Consider the following 15,805-nt stretch of genomic DNA (forward strand, 5'->3'; position numbering starts at 1 on the left):
AGATCATCACCATAATCAAGACAGTGTACACATCCATCACCCCTGAAAGATTGAGAGTAAATTTGTGCTCAGTTTTTGCCTTTTGTGGGATGTGATTCCACTGCCTAACTAATAAAATAGTGGTCACTTGGCCTTGTGCCATTAAATGCCAAGTGTGTGGTAAAGACAGGACGAACCGTTGACTTTGAGAGGCTTTAAATATGAGGAAAGTGAACCCACAGTAGAAACTGATCTTTCATTTAGCCTTGAGTAATAGCTTTCCCCTCTCATTTTCCCATTTCAGGAAGGCTTCGTGATACCTGATGAAGGGGGCCCGCAGGAGGAACAAGAAGAGTATTAACAGCCTGGACCAGCTGAGCATCATCCGAATTCTTCACTCCAAATCATGTGCTTAACTGTAAAATATTCCCTTTTATTATTCTTAGAGGACTCACTGGTTTCTTTTCATAAGCAAAAAGTACCTCTTCTTAAAGTGCACTTTGCAGAAGTTTCACTCCTTTTCCAATAAGTTTGAGTTAGGAGCTTTTACCTTGTAGCAGAGCAGTATTAACATCTAGTTGGTTCACCCAGGGAACAAAGAGGCTGACCATGGGGCTCACTGTGTGGATGCTGGTAGCACTGATGGCTGGAGAAGGGGGAGACCTCAGTAGAGAAGTGTAAAGACTGGTTTGAATTTTAAGCTAATGTGAAATCTTGACAGAGAACGTTTTAATAAATAAATGCCTTAAGAGTATTTAAAAGATGCTTCCATATTTCAAAATGTCAAATGTAACGTGACAGGAGCTTCTGTGTGTTTGACATTGTGTCTGGGAAGGAAGGGCCAGAACCTGGAACCTTTGGGACCTGCTGTTCCCAGCCCTCACGGGGCTGCCTGATCCTCATAGGCCCAGACCTTGGCCCAAAAGGAAAGTTTGAAAAGTTACTTTGTAAAGCCATTTAGTGTCCTTGACCAGTTGCATCCCTGATAAGAAGCAAGAGGCATTGTTGCCTGGATGAATAGAGGGGTGTGTTTCAGCCCTGAGACATGTTGAGCCGAAGAGCTTGATTTTCATAGAACATTTCTCTGGTGATTTTTCCAGTTATCCCTGATATTTCTATGTACTGTGTTTTGTTGTTGTTGTTTTGTTTTTTTTTTTTTGAAATGAGGTGTGTCCAGTTTTTAAATCTAACAACTACTTTTGGGGACTTGCCCGCATCTCTGGGATTTGAATGGGGGTTGTGTCCCATTTTACTGTCTTTTAAGTTTACATTTAACATGTTTCTCTTCTCTGCTCCCCTTGCCCACTGGGGACTCCTCTTTGGCTCCTTAAAGTTTGCTGCTTAGAGTGGAAGTTCAGCAGGCAGGTGATCATGCTGCAAGTTCTTTCTGGACCTCTGGCAAAGGGAGTGATCAGTGAAGGAAGGCCACTGCTACCTTGGGATCTGCAAGGCTGGGTGTTTTCGGTACCTGCTGTCCACAGCCCTCCACTGTTATCGGAATACTTTGCCAGTGCACTAATCTCTTCGGAGATAAAAATGTTAGCGTGTTACTAAATGTTAATTTTCTTTTGCAGAAAATACAGTACCATGTCTGAGTTAATTATTAATATTTAAAATATTTCATTCCTTAACTCCCTCATTTGCTTTGCCCACAGCCTATTCAGTTCCTTTGTTCGGCAGAATTCTGCAAAATGTGTTACCCACTACTGAGATTGTTCTGCCCCTGATGTATTTGTATTGATTTGTTTCTGGTGGTAGCTTGTCCTAAAATGTGTGTAGCAAGCAGGTATTTTATGATAAAATTGTTGTGTAGTGCATGCTCTGTGTGGAATTCAGAGGAAAACCCAGATTCAGTGATTAACAATGCCAAAAAATGCAAGTAACTAGCCATTGTTCAAATAACAGTGGTGCTATTTCTCTTTTGTGGCCTTTTAGACTTTTGTTGCCCTAAAATTCCATTTTATTGGGAACCCATTTTCCACCTGGTCTGTCTTGACAGGGTTTTTTGCTACTTTTAAACAGTTTCTAAATAAAATTCTGTATTTCAAGAGTGTCATGTCTTCTGAAATTTGTCTTGCCCTGGGTATATTATTTTAGGTTCAAATGGTAAGGTACCCACGCTTCCTTCTTAAATTAGGACTGATCTTTTGAAATCCTTCACTGTTTTTTTTTTTTTCCAAATGTGCTTATTTGTAAGGCTGTTTCTTTTTTCTCCATTCTTCACAGTACATTTCTCAGCCTCCTGCTGTTTCACACTCTCATGTTACTGTGAGAGGTCTTTCAGAAGTCCAGGGCTTGGCCTAGCTACCGTGAAACCTTTTCAGGCTGTTTCCTCCAGAGGTATATAGGACAGAGCTTGGTGGATACCATGGGGCAATACTTTTTTTCCCTGAAAGTATGTTTCAAAGGCAGTGAACACAGTCAATCTGTAACCTGAAGTCATCACCATTTTTCTTCCCTTTTAAAATTCTGTGCTGTAAGAAACGAGTTCAGAAGGTGACGTGCTGCCATTTTCAGTATAAAAGAAAGTTAAATGGTCAGAAGGTAGTTTTCTATATGCTCTGTAGGGTACCCACCACAATTATGGATGCTCTGTAAACCCAACTAGATGATGATTTTGACTAGGGTTACACCCACGTTACTTCCTGTAGAAGTTAACGGTATGAAACCTTCCTTAAAATGTTACACATCTTCAAGAAGGAATTGGAAACCACATGTGTTTGTAATTTACAAGAGGCTACCTCCAGGAGTGCATGGAGTTTGCCAAGATAATTTTGGGTAATGTCAGCTGAGACGTTACCTTGGGAAGAGTGAAGCTGTTAACTGTGTGTATCTCTGACCTAGTAAGTCCATTGGCCTGACTCTTTAGGCTGAGGCACAGTCTTCTAATGTGACTAATTCAGGTTGGGTCACTGGTGCGGTGAACTTGAATTAGCTGCTTAGTTTGCTTGGCAAGTTCTGTGTTGCATGCAGTATAGGTAAACAGATGGCTGGATTTAGGATTCACTCGTGCTGGTGGTCCTCAAACTGATGGGCTTCAGAATCACCTGTAGAACTTGATTGACATTCATTTCTGAAGTCCAATCCCAGAAATTCTGAGTCAGGAGATTAGAAATCTGCATTTTACTGTATACCTCAGGTGACCGGGGCTTAATGTAGTCCTCAGACCTGTACTTTTTGGCCTAACATTTATGCCTGCAAGTTCAAGTCTAATTCTGGCAGGGGGGATATCAGATTGGAGTCCTTGTAGGTCCCTCCTAGCTTTGTGACTTTTGAGCTAATTGATCCCTTTTCTTGTTCTGACCTGCTAAACAGGGATGATGGTGTTGGCTGCAGTGCCTCCCTCACTGGGTGCTTGTTGAGATCAGAATGAGCTGAGAAACAAAAGGTGACCACAGCGTTAGGAAGCCCTGCACGGGTTCTTGATCCAGTCTGAAATTGTTTATAGATCAGAAAAGCTTAGGGCACAATTCAGGAGGGTGATCCTTAAGATAGACTTGGAGTTATTTTGTAAAGTAAGTAACAAGTTCTTCTAATGTTTCTTTTTCAGCTTGCGGGGGATTGATGAGTCCAGCTCCTTTTAGTTTTCAGACTATGATTTTCATCCTGTTTTTCCCCCAGGTGAAATCGTGTTCTAAACACACACCTTTCCCCTTTTTCTTTTAAATGAAGATTCATTGATTCAGTAATTGATTCATTGATTTAAAGATAGGTATTTCTTCAGGGTTTACTCTCTAGAATATAATATGGTGTTGGAAAGGAAGCAGTTTTCTTTTGCTACAACCAAAATGAGTCTAGGGAAGATTTTCTTTAAGGATTGTTTTGTGAGATTTGGTATGAGGAGCTCCTTTTGTGATGTTTACCATAGTTCACCATAGTCTACGAACAAAACCTAGGCTTTAAGCCTGATCAGCCTAATCGGATTAATTTGCTAGTATGTGGGTGACCCAAATCTGACTGCTGTCAACAGAGTGGAAGTAATTGCTTTGCAAGCTGAACCTGAGCCTTCGGTTAGTGTTCGTGAGTCACCAGTCATTTTGCTGGTCTGGCACTGTTGCTGTTGTTTTAAAATGAGGAGTATGTCGTACTTTTGAATTCATACATTCCAGTTATAAAATTTTAAAACCCGATGAGTTCATATTTATTTCTTACACTTGCAGCTTTTTTCTCAGTTTTCATATGTGACAGTATAGATGAATATGCAGAGTCCTTGTCCGAAAGAAAGCCCACAGAGGAATTCTGTGCTTTTACATTGAACTTGACTATGCTTAGAACCATTATCCCAGATGCCTTCAGCCAGATTGTTATGCAGGTATAATTTGTGAAGGTCTGTTTCCCTTTTGGCTTAATCTGAGTTGGAAAGCAGTGTTACCTTAGCCTGGAGCACAGAGCTTTCTGTTGAGGTTGTGGTCAGGTTGCCTCATTAATTTCGTTATGTAGGTAAGCAAGTCCAGCCCTACACACACACATTTAAAGTAACCTATATTTCTTTTGTATTGGATGCTCTGATATTCTGAATTGTAAAATGTTAGTAGCCTTCACAGACATGTTTCTGCAGGTAGGGAGAGGCAAATCTTTGTCTTGTGATCAGTTGAAAAGCAAAGCAAGTTGGCCATCAAAGCCTAGAACTTTGTGAATGGTATCAAGAGATAGATTTAGAATTACAAAGTGATCTGTTAGCAGTTTGGAATTCTGTAGGATGTCTTACCTTAAAAGTTAAAAATTTTTTTCCTTAACTTTTTCCTGGTTTACTTTGAATATTTTTCGCAGTCTGTAGGAATTGGTGAGGATAGGCTTGATGTAGGTATGAGGAAAAGGAGGAAGAGCGGTTTATTCCATTTGCTGATGTCTTTAATTTTTAGTTTTGGTGGGAGAAGGAGATTTGGGAAGCTGTAGTGAGATTCAGTCCATCGGGGTAGGTCTTAACAAAGCTGGCTTTGTGGCTCTTACTAGTTTCCAGCGGGGACAAAGATGAGTTTCTAAGATTCGGCTTTCATGGATGATTCACAAATTGCAGTTTAGACTATTAAAGTTAAGCCAAGGTCAGGCATGCAAGTGGGTAGACTGAACATATAAAGGGGAGCCCTTCTCCAAAATGAACAAGGGAGAAGTGCTGTGATCAGGAGGCCAAGGATCAGGACCAGGGTCCTTCCCAAGGCCCTGCATCCTTGGTCTGCAGAGCATGGCTTTTCATTGGCTCAGTGAAGAGATGAGCGAGGATGGTTTCCCTAGGAACCTTTCTGAGCCAGGAAAACTTACTTAGGTCTGTAAAAGCCAGTAGGATACCAGAGCCAGAAAGAGTGGGAGAGTGCCCAGTTCCAGCAAGTGTTGCCTCTGGAGGCCAGTTTTCAACAGTTGAGAAAGTTTTGGTTCAGAGACGAGCACAATGTTTCTCAGCATGAACTACATACATTTTGCATGTGAAGTTTTGAAAAAATTTGCACTGACAATGAAATGGTTTGTAAAGCGTACATCCTTTTGTATTTTAATAAAAGTTTTGACTCTAAAAGAAGAGATTTTGACAGATGAAGTAAAAAGTGGCTCAACACATGTGTTTGGCTTTTTTTCCCACAGGCTGCAAGCTGCAGGGAGAGCTTTGCTTAATACATCCATCCCTGAACCACCATTTAGTGCAAGAATCTAAATATATTGCACCCAGGATCTGTCACCGTTTATCCTAGGCTAAGCTTGGGTGGCCTTCAGATTTCTTTCCTGTCTTGCTTCACAGTTGTTTCATCACGTTCATATTTATATTTCTCCGATTGGGCCCATTTGTATATTTTGGAGTTGTTCTAGTGATTTTAAGATCCAGCATACCTCAGGGTCATCTGGATTTTAGCATTCTAAAGGTTTCTAAACTGATATTGCCTTTTTTTTTGTATTTTATATGTTTTTTTACAACGTAATGTGAATTAAACGTGTAATTATATATGACTCCTGTTTTTACTTTGAAATTTTAAACCCTACTAGGAAGAATGGAATAACCTGTTTTTTACAGGTAGCTATAGGCTAATCGCAGCTTGCCCCTGTGTGTGCGCCTCCCTCCCTAGTAATTTTAAAGGCTGAGAGAAGAAACAATAATTCAACGTTGAATGAAATAAAAATTATTTTTAGAAATTTCCTAAGAATTTGTAACTCTCTGACTTAATTTCTTTTCTTTCTTTCTTGGGGAGGAGATGGGTAATTAGGTACTGAACCACCCCAAGAATCTGCTGTTTTTCTTGAATCATGGTATTTTGAAATCTTTGGTATGTGAATCCTGAGTACTCTTTGGCAGTGTGGTAGGAAGAGCATTGTTTTAAATGTCATGTGAGTTGAGTTGTTAGTCTCAACTAAAGGTGTGATCTTGACATTAATCCTCAGGGTCCCCTCCAGTTCCAATGGTCATTGGCTTCTGTCTTGTTTATTCGATTTTGAAAAGAAAAAAGCCTGTCTTCTTAGCTATCAAGTTGCGCCTTAAAATTTTCAATAAATTTTATAAAGCTGAGAAGAATAATTGCAGCTTTACTGAAGACTAATTCACACATATAAATTGTATGTTAGGTTACAATTTTTGACGTTTTAAATCCCGCAGTGGTAAAGCTGGCGAGGACAGAGTTGGCGCTGCTGCTGAGTGGAGTGGAGCTGCCTTCCCTGGAGCAGTGACTGTGACCTTGAAGCCTTCCGGCAGCATTCCATCTCCGCTTTTAGGGAGCAGAGTAGAATCTCCTTAGGATCGGCAAGCGATGCCTGAACTAGTCTCAAGTAGGACTTTGAACTTTTTTCCAGAATTATTTTGTGCAGAGGTTTATCTACGAGATTTTTTTCTTCTTAAACACCTTCCCTCCTGCTTCTTGAGTTAATAAACTTGAATTATTGATGATCACGATTTTATTCGTTTTAGATGTGGGTTTTCTGAACTTTTCCTTACCTAAGAAGTGGAATGAATGCATCTTACTATTTCCCCTTTGTTCTCATGTTTCTTCTTTGGGAAGGAAAGTTACATTTATTGTGATAGAATTTAGCATATTTTGGCCCATGTAAAAATGTTGATAAACGCAGGGGCTGCTGTAAGTAGAAATGATAACATTGGATTGGAAAATGAAAGCCCCAAACCAAAAGACAGTGGGGAATAGTCAAATCGGCCTTGTCTCTGTTTTTTTTGTTTTTGTTATTTTTTAAATAAACCCTTCTCGTTTATTAATACCTAGTTTAATAAAACTCTGATTTAAAAGACCTGCATCTTTTATGACATTTCATTTCGTTGAAAGTCTTTTGTCTCCACTGTTGATGAAATGGGAGCAGGAATTTTTTCTCTATGTGGGTGCTCTCTTTGTGGTGAAGATGTGGGGAGGGGTCTTGGCTTGGTGAACAGTTAACATTTTGGTAACATCTAGGTCATCGTGAAATGTGATTCAGCTGGGTATCTTTAAGTCTGGAATCCATGTCCCTGGTTGAATTCTGCCCAAGAGATTTGCCTTTGGCCAGCTCATGCTGCTGAATTGTGCCAGGGGCAAGATTGAACAGTGCTGTATCAAGTCCAGGCCTGCCATGAAGTCTGGGTTTATAGGACTCCCATCTTACACACAGTGCTCTTGTAGTCTTCCTCTTTTCAAAGAGTTGCAGCTCACGCATCTTATGTTGAGAGAGCTGCTGTGCCTTCCACTGTCCTCCAGCTGTGGGGGCTAGTTGGCCTTTTGGTTTCGCTGCTTTATCATTAAGCTCCCAGGCATTTTCCACAGTTTCCATGAGTTGTGGGCGCTCTGTGCTGTATTTGTCCTATGGGCCGTTCTCCACTCATACTTGTCCTGGCTTTGTGTGCTGTAGCTCCTCCTGTCACTGTCTGCTGTAAGTTCAACTTCATCCGTAAAAAGAATGTCTCAGATTAGATGAAGCATGGCTGTGGTTATGGTTTGTGGGATGGATTCTGCTGTTCCGTTTTGTGTTCTGCGTATGGAATTCTATCTCATTTTCCTGGTTCTAAGTGTGGCCAGCTGACCCTGCAGTCAGGTTGAGGCCCTCGGAGTTCACAGAGACTTCATAGAGGAGCTACTTTGGACTTGGGGACAGCTGTCAAGATGTCTCTGTCGAGAAGGAAGTTGAAAACCAATAAGCCTCTGTCAAATATAGCCAGCAGTGTTAACTGGGGAGAGCAAATTGGGTCAGGGTGAGTGAGGGTTTGGGGTTAAAGTCATCTCCAAAAGATTGGACACCTGGGCCCTAAAATCCACTTGCCTGAGATTAAAGGCCGAACAGGAGAGCTGAGCCTGTCTGAGCTAGATTTCCAGGACAGCTTTAACTGCATTTGGCCTTAAGTCATCTGCCCCTGTAAATTCTTACAAACGAATTACTTAGCAAACCAGTTTTTCTCCCATCCTCCACCTACTTCCCTAGTGGCAGTTCTAAGCTCTCACCCCTGTTTCCAGGTTTGTACCGAACCCCACACCCTGGCCCCCTTCCCCTCAGAGGAGGCTTCCTCTGATCTTACCTGCTCTCATTCCAGATAGATATTTAACTCTACAGCTGAATCTTCTCTTCTTCCAGTATCAGAGGACTAGTACTTCTCTTTGCCTCTTACTCTTGTGCTTTGCTCTTGGGTGTCTCTCTTGCCCTCAACCAATATTTTTTCCCCTTTGTGGCCTCCGTCCATGAACATACAGAGCTCCTCCCTTTCTCATAAAACTCGTAGTTTTAAAATAATTATTGTAGTTTTAAATAATTATTGTAGTTTTAAATAAATTAATTATTATAGTTTTAAATAAAATAATTATTGTAGTTTTAAAATAATTATTTATAAAATAATAAAAAGATTTAAATAGTTGTGAGAATAGTATAAAGAACTCCCCTTTGCCCAGACTGACTAATATGGTGAACATTTTGCCGCATTTGCTTTATCATCGTATGCATTTGTTGAACCATCTGGGAATAAATTACAGATATTGTGTCCCTTTACCTTTAAATACCCAAGTGTGTATTTCCTAAGACCAAGGATGTTCTCTTGTATAACCACAGAACAGTTGTCAAAAGCAGGAAACAACATTAATTCAATATTATCTAAGAATGTAGTCATGTTTAAATTTTGCCGATGGTCCTAATAAAGGCCCTTAGGCCTTTTCCCCACCCAGTCTAGGATCCAGTTCAGAATCACGCATTGCCTTTAGTTGTTAGCTCTCTCAGTCACCTTCAATCTGGAACAGTTCCTTAGGCTTTGTTCTTCATGACACAGATTTTAAGAGTAAAACCCAGTTACTTTGTAGAATGTCCTGCAGTTTGGGGTTGTCAGGTTACGTATGTTTGCGGAGGGTACCGCGGAAGTGGTGATCTTGAGACCAGCGCGGCAGGAGGCAGGGCCTTCGGCTCCCTCATCAGTGATGTTAACTTTAATCACATGTTAACCAGGACTTTAAAGCAAAACAAAGTATACTTGATTTCTGTATACATACCAATGCTTTGCTGCTTAATATAATTGTGGTGATACACGTGCCTTGTGTTAGTGCACCTTTTTGTATTCCTTTATTCTTGGCCTACCTTTTTTTGCCACATTGGCCCCCAACTCCCCATAATCCACATGTACTCATAATTTTGTATGTACTGACAGTACAGTACCCCCTTAGACCCAGGCAAGAAGGGCCTCTGCCCCGGGCTGAGCTTCAGGGCATCCCACTCTGTCCCTCCTCTGGCCATGTCCCTCTCCACCAGATGAGGTAGGTTCGAGGGGCTAAGCGGATGGCCACTCAGGCCCCACCGGTGTGCTGCCCGCTCCCCCCACCCCCCGTCCCCTGCTCTAAGTACTGGAATTCCCCACCCAAATCACTTGGAAGCTGATTCCAGAGTCTTTGTAGGCCTGTTCCTCAGAGCGTCATTTTTGAGGGCAGCCTTGCCAAGGCTTGCAGTGACCATGGAGCAGTGGAGGCATGGGGGAGATGCAGCCTGGGTGTATGGGCTGGGGTGTCCGTCCACATGCCACCATCCACAAGCCCCCTCAGCAGGATGGAGAGGACATGGGGTTGGGCAGAGGGCTTGGAGGCCACACTGCCAAATTCTGTCAGTGAGCTGAGGAATTCAAGAGTTCTAAATTTGAACCTGGCCTTCCAGCTTGTTATGAAAGTGTATTTGTGAAGGTAGGAGAATAGAATGTATTTTATTTAGCAGTGTAATAATTTATAAACGTTTTAAATAACTAGACTTGCTGTGTGGACCAATATTTGTTCTTCTGCTCTTGGCCCCATAATTATTAAGGGTAGTCCCATTTACAGATGTGTGTATGTGTATACACGTACTTATATGTATAAGCATGTACCTGTTTGTCATTCTTTTATAAATATTGGCATCATTCTGTGCATTCTTTTTGTATCTCATGGAAATCCCTCCTAGTCGTCTGCCGAAGGTCAGATTCATCCTTTTGATTCCTTGGATAACGTCCTGAGTGCAGGTGTACTGATTTATTCAGCCATTCCTCTACTGATAGTCATTCACTTTATTTTTTTGCTGCTCTGAACGATGTTGCAGCAATGACTTTTTTTTTTTGCTGCACTGCATGGCTTGCAGTATCTTAGTTCCCTGACCAGGGATCGAGCCCGGACCCCAGCAGTAAAAGTGCCAAGTCCTAACCACTGGACCGCCAGGGAATTCCCAGCAACCACTCTTGTACAACGGTCTTTCACAGATGAGTAAATTGCTACCCACCATTCACTCCCTTGAAATAAATCTTTTTTTTGTGGTACGTGGGCCTCTCACTGTTGGCGGCCTCTCCCGTTTCAGAGCGCAGGCTCCGGACGTGCAGGCTCAGCGGCCATGGCTCACGGGCCTAGCCGCTCTGCAGCATGTGGGATCTTCCTGGACTGGGGCACGAACCCATGCCCCCTGCATCGGCAGGCGGACTCTCAACCACTGCGCCACCAGGGAAGCCCGAAATAAATCTTAAAGATTGGTATGAACCTTTTTTGAATTAAAAAAAGAATAGAGAAATGCATGATTTTAGACTATAGAAATTCTCTGTAATCTCACCTGCCAGAAATAATTGACATTACATTTGGAGTTTATTTTTCCAGGCTCTCTTTCCATGCAGGTGGCAACATATACAGGTATATATTCTGAACAGAAATGGACTTATGAATACACCTCTGCAGCTTTCTCACTGGTGACCTTTCATCGCCGTGTTCAGTGGCCTTCATTTCTTATCATCTTGGCTCACTCTGGAGCATCCCAATCTTCCTGGTTGACTCATCCTGTCTTTTGTGTGTTTCCCCTCCTCTCTCTATGCCCTAAATGTAGCCACTCAAGTTTCAGTCCCCGTATTTCTAGGTATTTGTTTTTTATTTCTAATTGGACAGCCCAGCATCACATGCATTAAGCCACTTTCCCTCATTGCTCCGTTTTCTGGAAATGTTTCTGGCATTTCCCTCAGTTACCCTGGTTCCTGGCTTCCAAGTCTCCTTTCCTTTGGCTCTTCTCTCTCCTTTGGTCCTTATAGCTGAGCTGTCGCCAAGACACGGTTAGGTTAGGACACCATGGGCCAGTCTTCCTCCTCCTCTCTTCCTCCATCTTATGCTGATGAGTTTTCATAGTTGCCTTCATGAAAGTTTTCATGCCATCCTAGAGTGCCCTCTTGATTCCTGCTGGTGGTACTTGCTGATGAGGTGGATTGACACTCCAGTAATCCTAACACAATGCTGTCTTCCATCATCTGTGGAGGTGCCATTGACCCAGTGGAAATGTGCCCTTTGTATTCTCATAGCAGAGCTCCATGGAATGGACCCCTCCCACACTCACACCTGACCCCGTGCTGCGTGAGGAGAAGTCCTGCCTCCAGGGGCACTGAGGGCAGGTGCGTGCACACAGTGGAGAGTCAGGGGCCCATCTTGCCCCACCTTTGGTGCATGTGTTTGACCCTTTGGAAATGTGCTTGCCGCAGACCTTATTTCCCTACTCTGTGAATTATAGTTGGACCCCCACATGGCCTCCTAAGCCTTTTCTAATTCTGAAGAAAGGGTGACTCCCTTTAGGAAGCCTCTGGCATTAAGCCAGGAGTATAGTAACCTGAGAAGCCTCAGGGCCTCAGGACAACTCTTTCCCATCAGAGGAAAGGCGGCTCACAGGTATAGTAAGCTCTAGAAAAACTCCCTGTTGGAGGATCCCCTATGAGAAGAGGGGTGCTCATCAAATACGGGCTGGGGGTCCATGGGCACGGGGCAGCCGTCCTCTCCCTTGACCTTGACTTTTTTCCCACCCTCCTGTGACTCAGCTAGGTCAGCCTCCCACATGGTCCTTACAAAGACTGGAGTTAAAGCAACTATGATTCCCTATTCTAGGTCAAGACCAGTGTCTTCTGAGGACTTCAGAGAGAGCTCTTTATCTCAAAAGGTAAGAAAGCCATCAGAATTGATAACGGGAGGGGGTGTTCCAGAGCCACCAGACATCACTCATGGGCATCCAAGTCTGTCGGTTATCAGCTTATCAGCCTCTGCACGGGGAGTTGCAAGCTGAGATATTTACAAAGTAACAAGTCTACTGCAGTAGGCTGGTTTTCCCTTTTAAAGCATTGTGTGGGCCAAATGCAATAAAACTGAGGCCACCAATTTGCAGTCTCTACATGGACTGTACTTAATTTTGTCCAGCTAAGTTGTGATAATGGTGGGGTGGGCTGTACAAAGTATTATGAAGCCAGATGAGTATTTAGTGTCCATTATGTGCTTGGGGCTGGGGAAAATAGAATTAGTATAGATTAAACCAAGATAATTTTAAAATGCCCTGGCCTTCAAAGAGCTCACTGTGAGATGGGGAGTAATAACAGGAGTTCTCATTGATTGTGTAATACAATTTGTTGGGGCTTCACATGTGTTCAGGTGTCATTTTATCTCACCACAACCCTTCAAGGTGGATACTGGGGAGAGATTTTGCAGATAAGGAAACTCATGGCTCAGAGAAGTGATGTGATATGCCCATGATAAATTAGCTTGGGAGCAGGGAGCCAGGCAGAATTCTAGCCCAGAGAGCTCTGGGACTCTACAGCCGTGTGTTTCCCATCACACCTTGCTGTCACACATATGGATAGACATGCACAGGTGTCAAGCATGCAAGGCAGATAGGAGCAAAGAGTTTGGAAGCACAGAGGTGGCAATGATGACTCTCACCTGAAAGTTATTGAAAAGCTCCTTGGAGGAGGTGTCATTTGAGCCAGAGTTTGAAGCATGGGTAGGAGTTCATCTCTGGGGATGATGGTCTGTGTTGCATAGAGGGAAAGACGTGAGGAGAAGTGGAATGCTGTCTGTGTGTTGGGGGGTGGTGGAGAGCAGTTGGCGTGCCTGGACCATGGTGTCTGCATTACAACTAGAAAGACAGATCAGGGCTACATTGCAAAGGGCTTTGAGTGCCACACTCAGGAGTTGGGGATGATGGGAGTAGCCTGGAAAGTGTCAGCTGGGATCGAGTCGTGATCAGATTTGCCTTCCAGAAAGATAATTTGTGCCAGTGTTTTGGGAGGTGGATTTAAAGGGAAGACCAAATTCTGGTCCCAGTTGGGGAAGGTCATTGTACTTGTCCCAGCAAAAGGCTAGGGTTTAGGGTGGGGCAGGGATGTGGGAGAGGAGGGTCTAGGTATAGGAGATGGATCATAGTAAGAATCAATAGGAAGGACAGTAAGAATGCAAGGGAGGCAGAGGGAAGAACCAAAGATGGCGGTGGGATTTCCAACCTTGGGGCCTGCGTGGCTGGTGAGAGCATTAACTAGCTCATCTGTTGGGCTCCGTGAAGGCAGGTCTCCACTCTGTTCGATGGTGTGTCCACAGTGCCTGGCACTCAACGAATATGCCTAGACCCTGAGGGAATGAAGGAAAGTTCACAGTTGGAGGAGCACTGCGTTTGGTGTGACTGGGGTGGGGAGAGTGAGTAGTCCAAACTCCACCTTGTCTTTTGACTTTCTGAACCGAAGTCGTCTTCACTGCCCAAGGCCCAAAGCAGTGCATTTCAGTGGGCAACACCCAATGGTTATCACATAGTCCACACCTGGAGTCTTTTGGGGGAGGTGGCCTTTGATGACCTGAGTCTTCAGGAACCTGCAACACTCTGCTAAGGGTCAAAATGAGTCACGTGTAGGGGCGGCAGAGGGGAAGCTTTGTTGAGGGCTGGGGGGATGGGGAAGGCTGGGTGGAGAATGCGGGAAGGTGAGCAGGAGGTGGCGGAAGCCGAGAGCCCCCGATGGAGGGGACTGCGTGAGCTTGGCTGTCGCGCACAGGTGATCTGACCTGATCCGGGGTGTCTGGGCTGGTCAGCACAGAATCACATTGGCTGGAGAAGATGGAGCTGGATTCCTTGGGCTCTTGAGTTCTGACCACTGAAGATTTGAAACTATATAGTTACTCAGCTGAAGCACCTTGTCGAGTCCTGTGATGTGTGAGGTGGGGCCTTGGCTGTGTCTGCTAACCTCGCTGAGCCTCAGTTGTGGCATCTGTAAAAGGGGAACAGTAGTTAACTCCCCAGAGTCAGGAGAAGCGGTCTAGATCTTCCTTGGGCTTCCTAGGCCTAAAAGTGGTTAAAGACTTACTTGTTTGCATCAGTAAGTAACACACCACAACACTACCTACCCCAAAGGTGTGCTCTTTCAATAAGATGTGCTGAAACTGTTCAGCTCAGGAAATCACCCCTCTCAGGGCCTGGTTCCTGTAGTCAACTGTGTTCCAGGTGTCCTCTGCAGGTGGGTCCCAGAAGAACAAGGAGGTTCTCAGCTCCCCGACACCATCCGTCTCCCTTAGCCAGACATCCGACTTCCAACACGAGTCTCAGCTGTTCACTGAGCCACACCTGGCCCAGATGGAGAAAATGTTTCAAGATGAGGTCGACTCGACTGGAGGTGAGGCTACGTCATGGGCTCAGCCTCTGGCTTCTGCACAGGGAGGGACCCAGGACCTGGTGTAGGTGAAGGGTGCAGACTTGACAAGTGTTTTTATATCCAGTATCTCCTTTAAAACTTTTCATCGTTATACTGTGTGGGTATTGTAAGCCTACTAGAGGCTATTTGGGACCGAGGAAAAAAATACCCCTAATCCAAACACTTGGGTAATCTCTATCAGCATTTCAGTATGTTTTCTTCCAAACAGTTTCATATGTATGCTTCATTTTCTATTGCTGTGTAGCAATATTCCCACAAAATTAGTGGCTTAAACCAGCACTTGTTTATTATCTCACCATTTCAGTTGGTCAGGAGTCTGGGCACAGCTTAGCTGGCTTCCCTGCTCAGGGTCTCACTAGGCTGCAGCCAAGGTGTCAGCTGGGGTTGCAGTATCATCTGGGGCTTGACTGGGAAGGATCCACTTTTTTTTTTGCTGCGTCGGGTCTTAGTTGCAGCAGGCAGGCCCTTCGTTGTGGCACACGGGCTCCAGAGCGCATGGGCTCTGTAGTTTGCAGCACGTGGGCTCTCTAGCTGAGGCGCAAGGGCTCAGTGGTTGCAGTGCATGGGCTTAGTTGCCCCTCGGCATGTGGGATCTTAGTTCCCCGACCAGGGACTGAACCCGCATCCCCTGCATTGGAAGGTGGATTCTTAACCACTGGACCACCAGGGAAGTCCCGGAAGGATCCACTTCTAAGTTCACCAGGTTGTTGGCAGAATTCATCTCCTTGAAGCTGCAGGACTGAGGGCTCTTGTTTCTTCCTGGCTATTAAAGGGCCACTGTTTTCAGCTCCTGGAGCCGCCCAGTTCCTGGCCCTGTGGGACTCACCAACACGGCTGATTTCAAGACTCAAGTCAGGCAGGAAGATAGCAACTCCAGCACGATGTGTGCTACAGTCTCATAATCATGCACACACAGTCCCGTATATCCTGTCACCTTTGCCGTATTCTGTTGGTCAGGAG

General features: G+C 44.2%; 2 protein-coding genes across 6 annotated transcripts in view; both read left to right on the forward strand.

Annotated features, from left to right (window-relative positions):
* Positions 1–7,194, forward strand: part of MAPRE1 (microtubule associated protein RP/EB family member 1) — a 35,205-nt gene extending 28,011 nt beyond the window's left edge. For 3 of the 5 annotated variants that reach the window (XM_030830920.2, XM_060284898.2, XM_060284899.1), the window contains exon 7: positions 284–2,027. In XM_030830920.2, coding sequence (XP_030686780.1) covers positions 284–340 — 57 coding nt within the window. In that variant the 3' untranslated portion in view covers positions 341–2,027. Of the gene's footprint in view, positions 1–283; positions 2,028–6,553 lie in introns of those variants that run through there. The other 2 variants (XR_004034027.2, XM_030830921.2) reach the window with 2 other exon arrangements.
* A 6,916-nt stretch (positions 7,195–14,110) lies between these two features.
* EFCAB8 (EF-hand calcium binding domain 8) overlaps positions 14,111–15,805 on the forward strand; it is a 31,702-nt gene continuing 30,007 nt past the window's right edge. The window contains 2 exon segments of the mRNA XM_060285319.1: positions 14,111–14,120; positions 14,651–14,806. Of these exon segments, the coding sequence (XP_060141302.1) occupies positions 14,111–14,120; positions 14,651–14,806 (166 nt within the window).

Source organism: Globicephala melas, chromosome 15 (genome assembly GCF_963455315.2).
Source record: "Globicephala melas chromosome 15, mGloMel1.2, whole genome shotgun sequence".
Classification (NCBI taxonomy): domain Eukaryota; kingdom Metazoa; phylum Chordata; class Mammalia; order Artiodactyla; family Delphinidae; genus Globicephala; species Globicephala melas.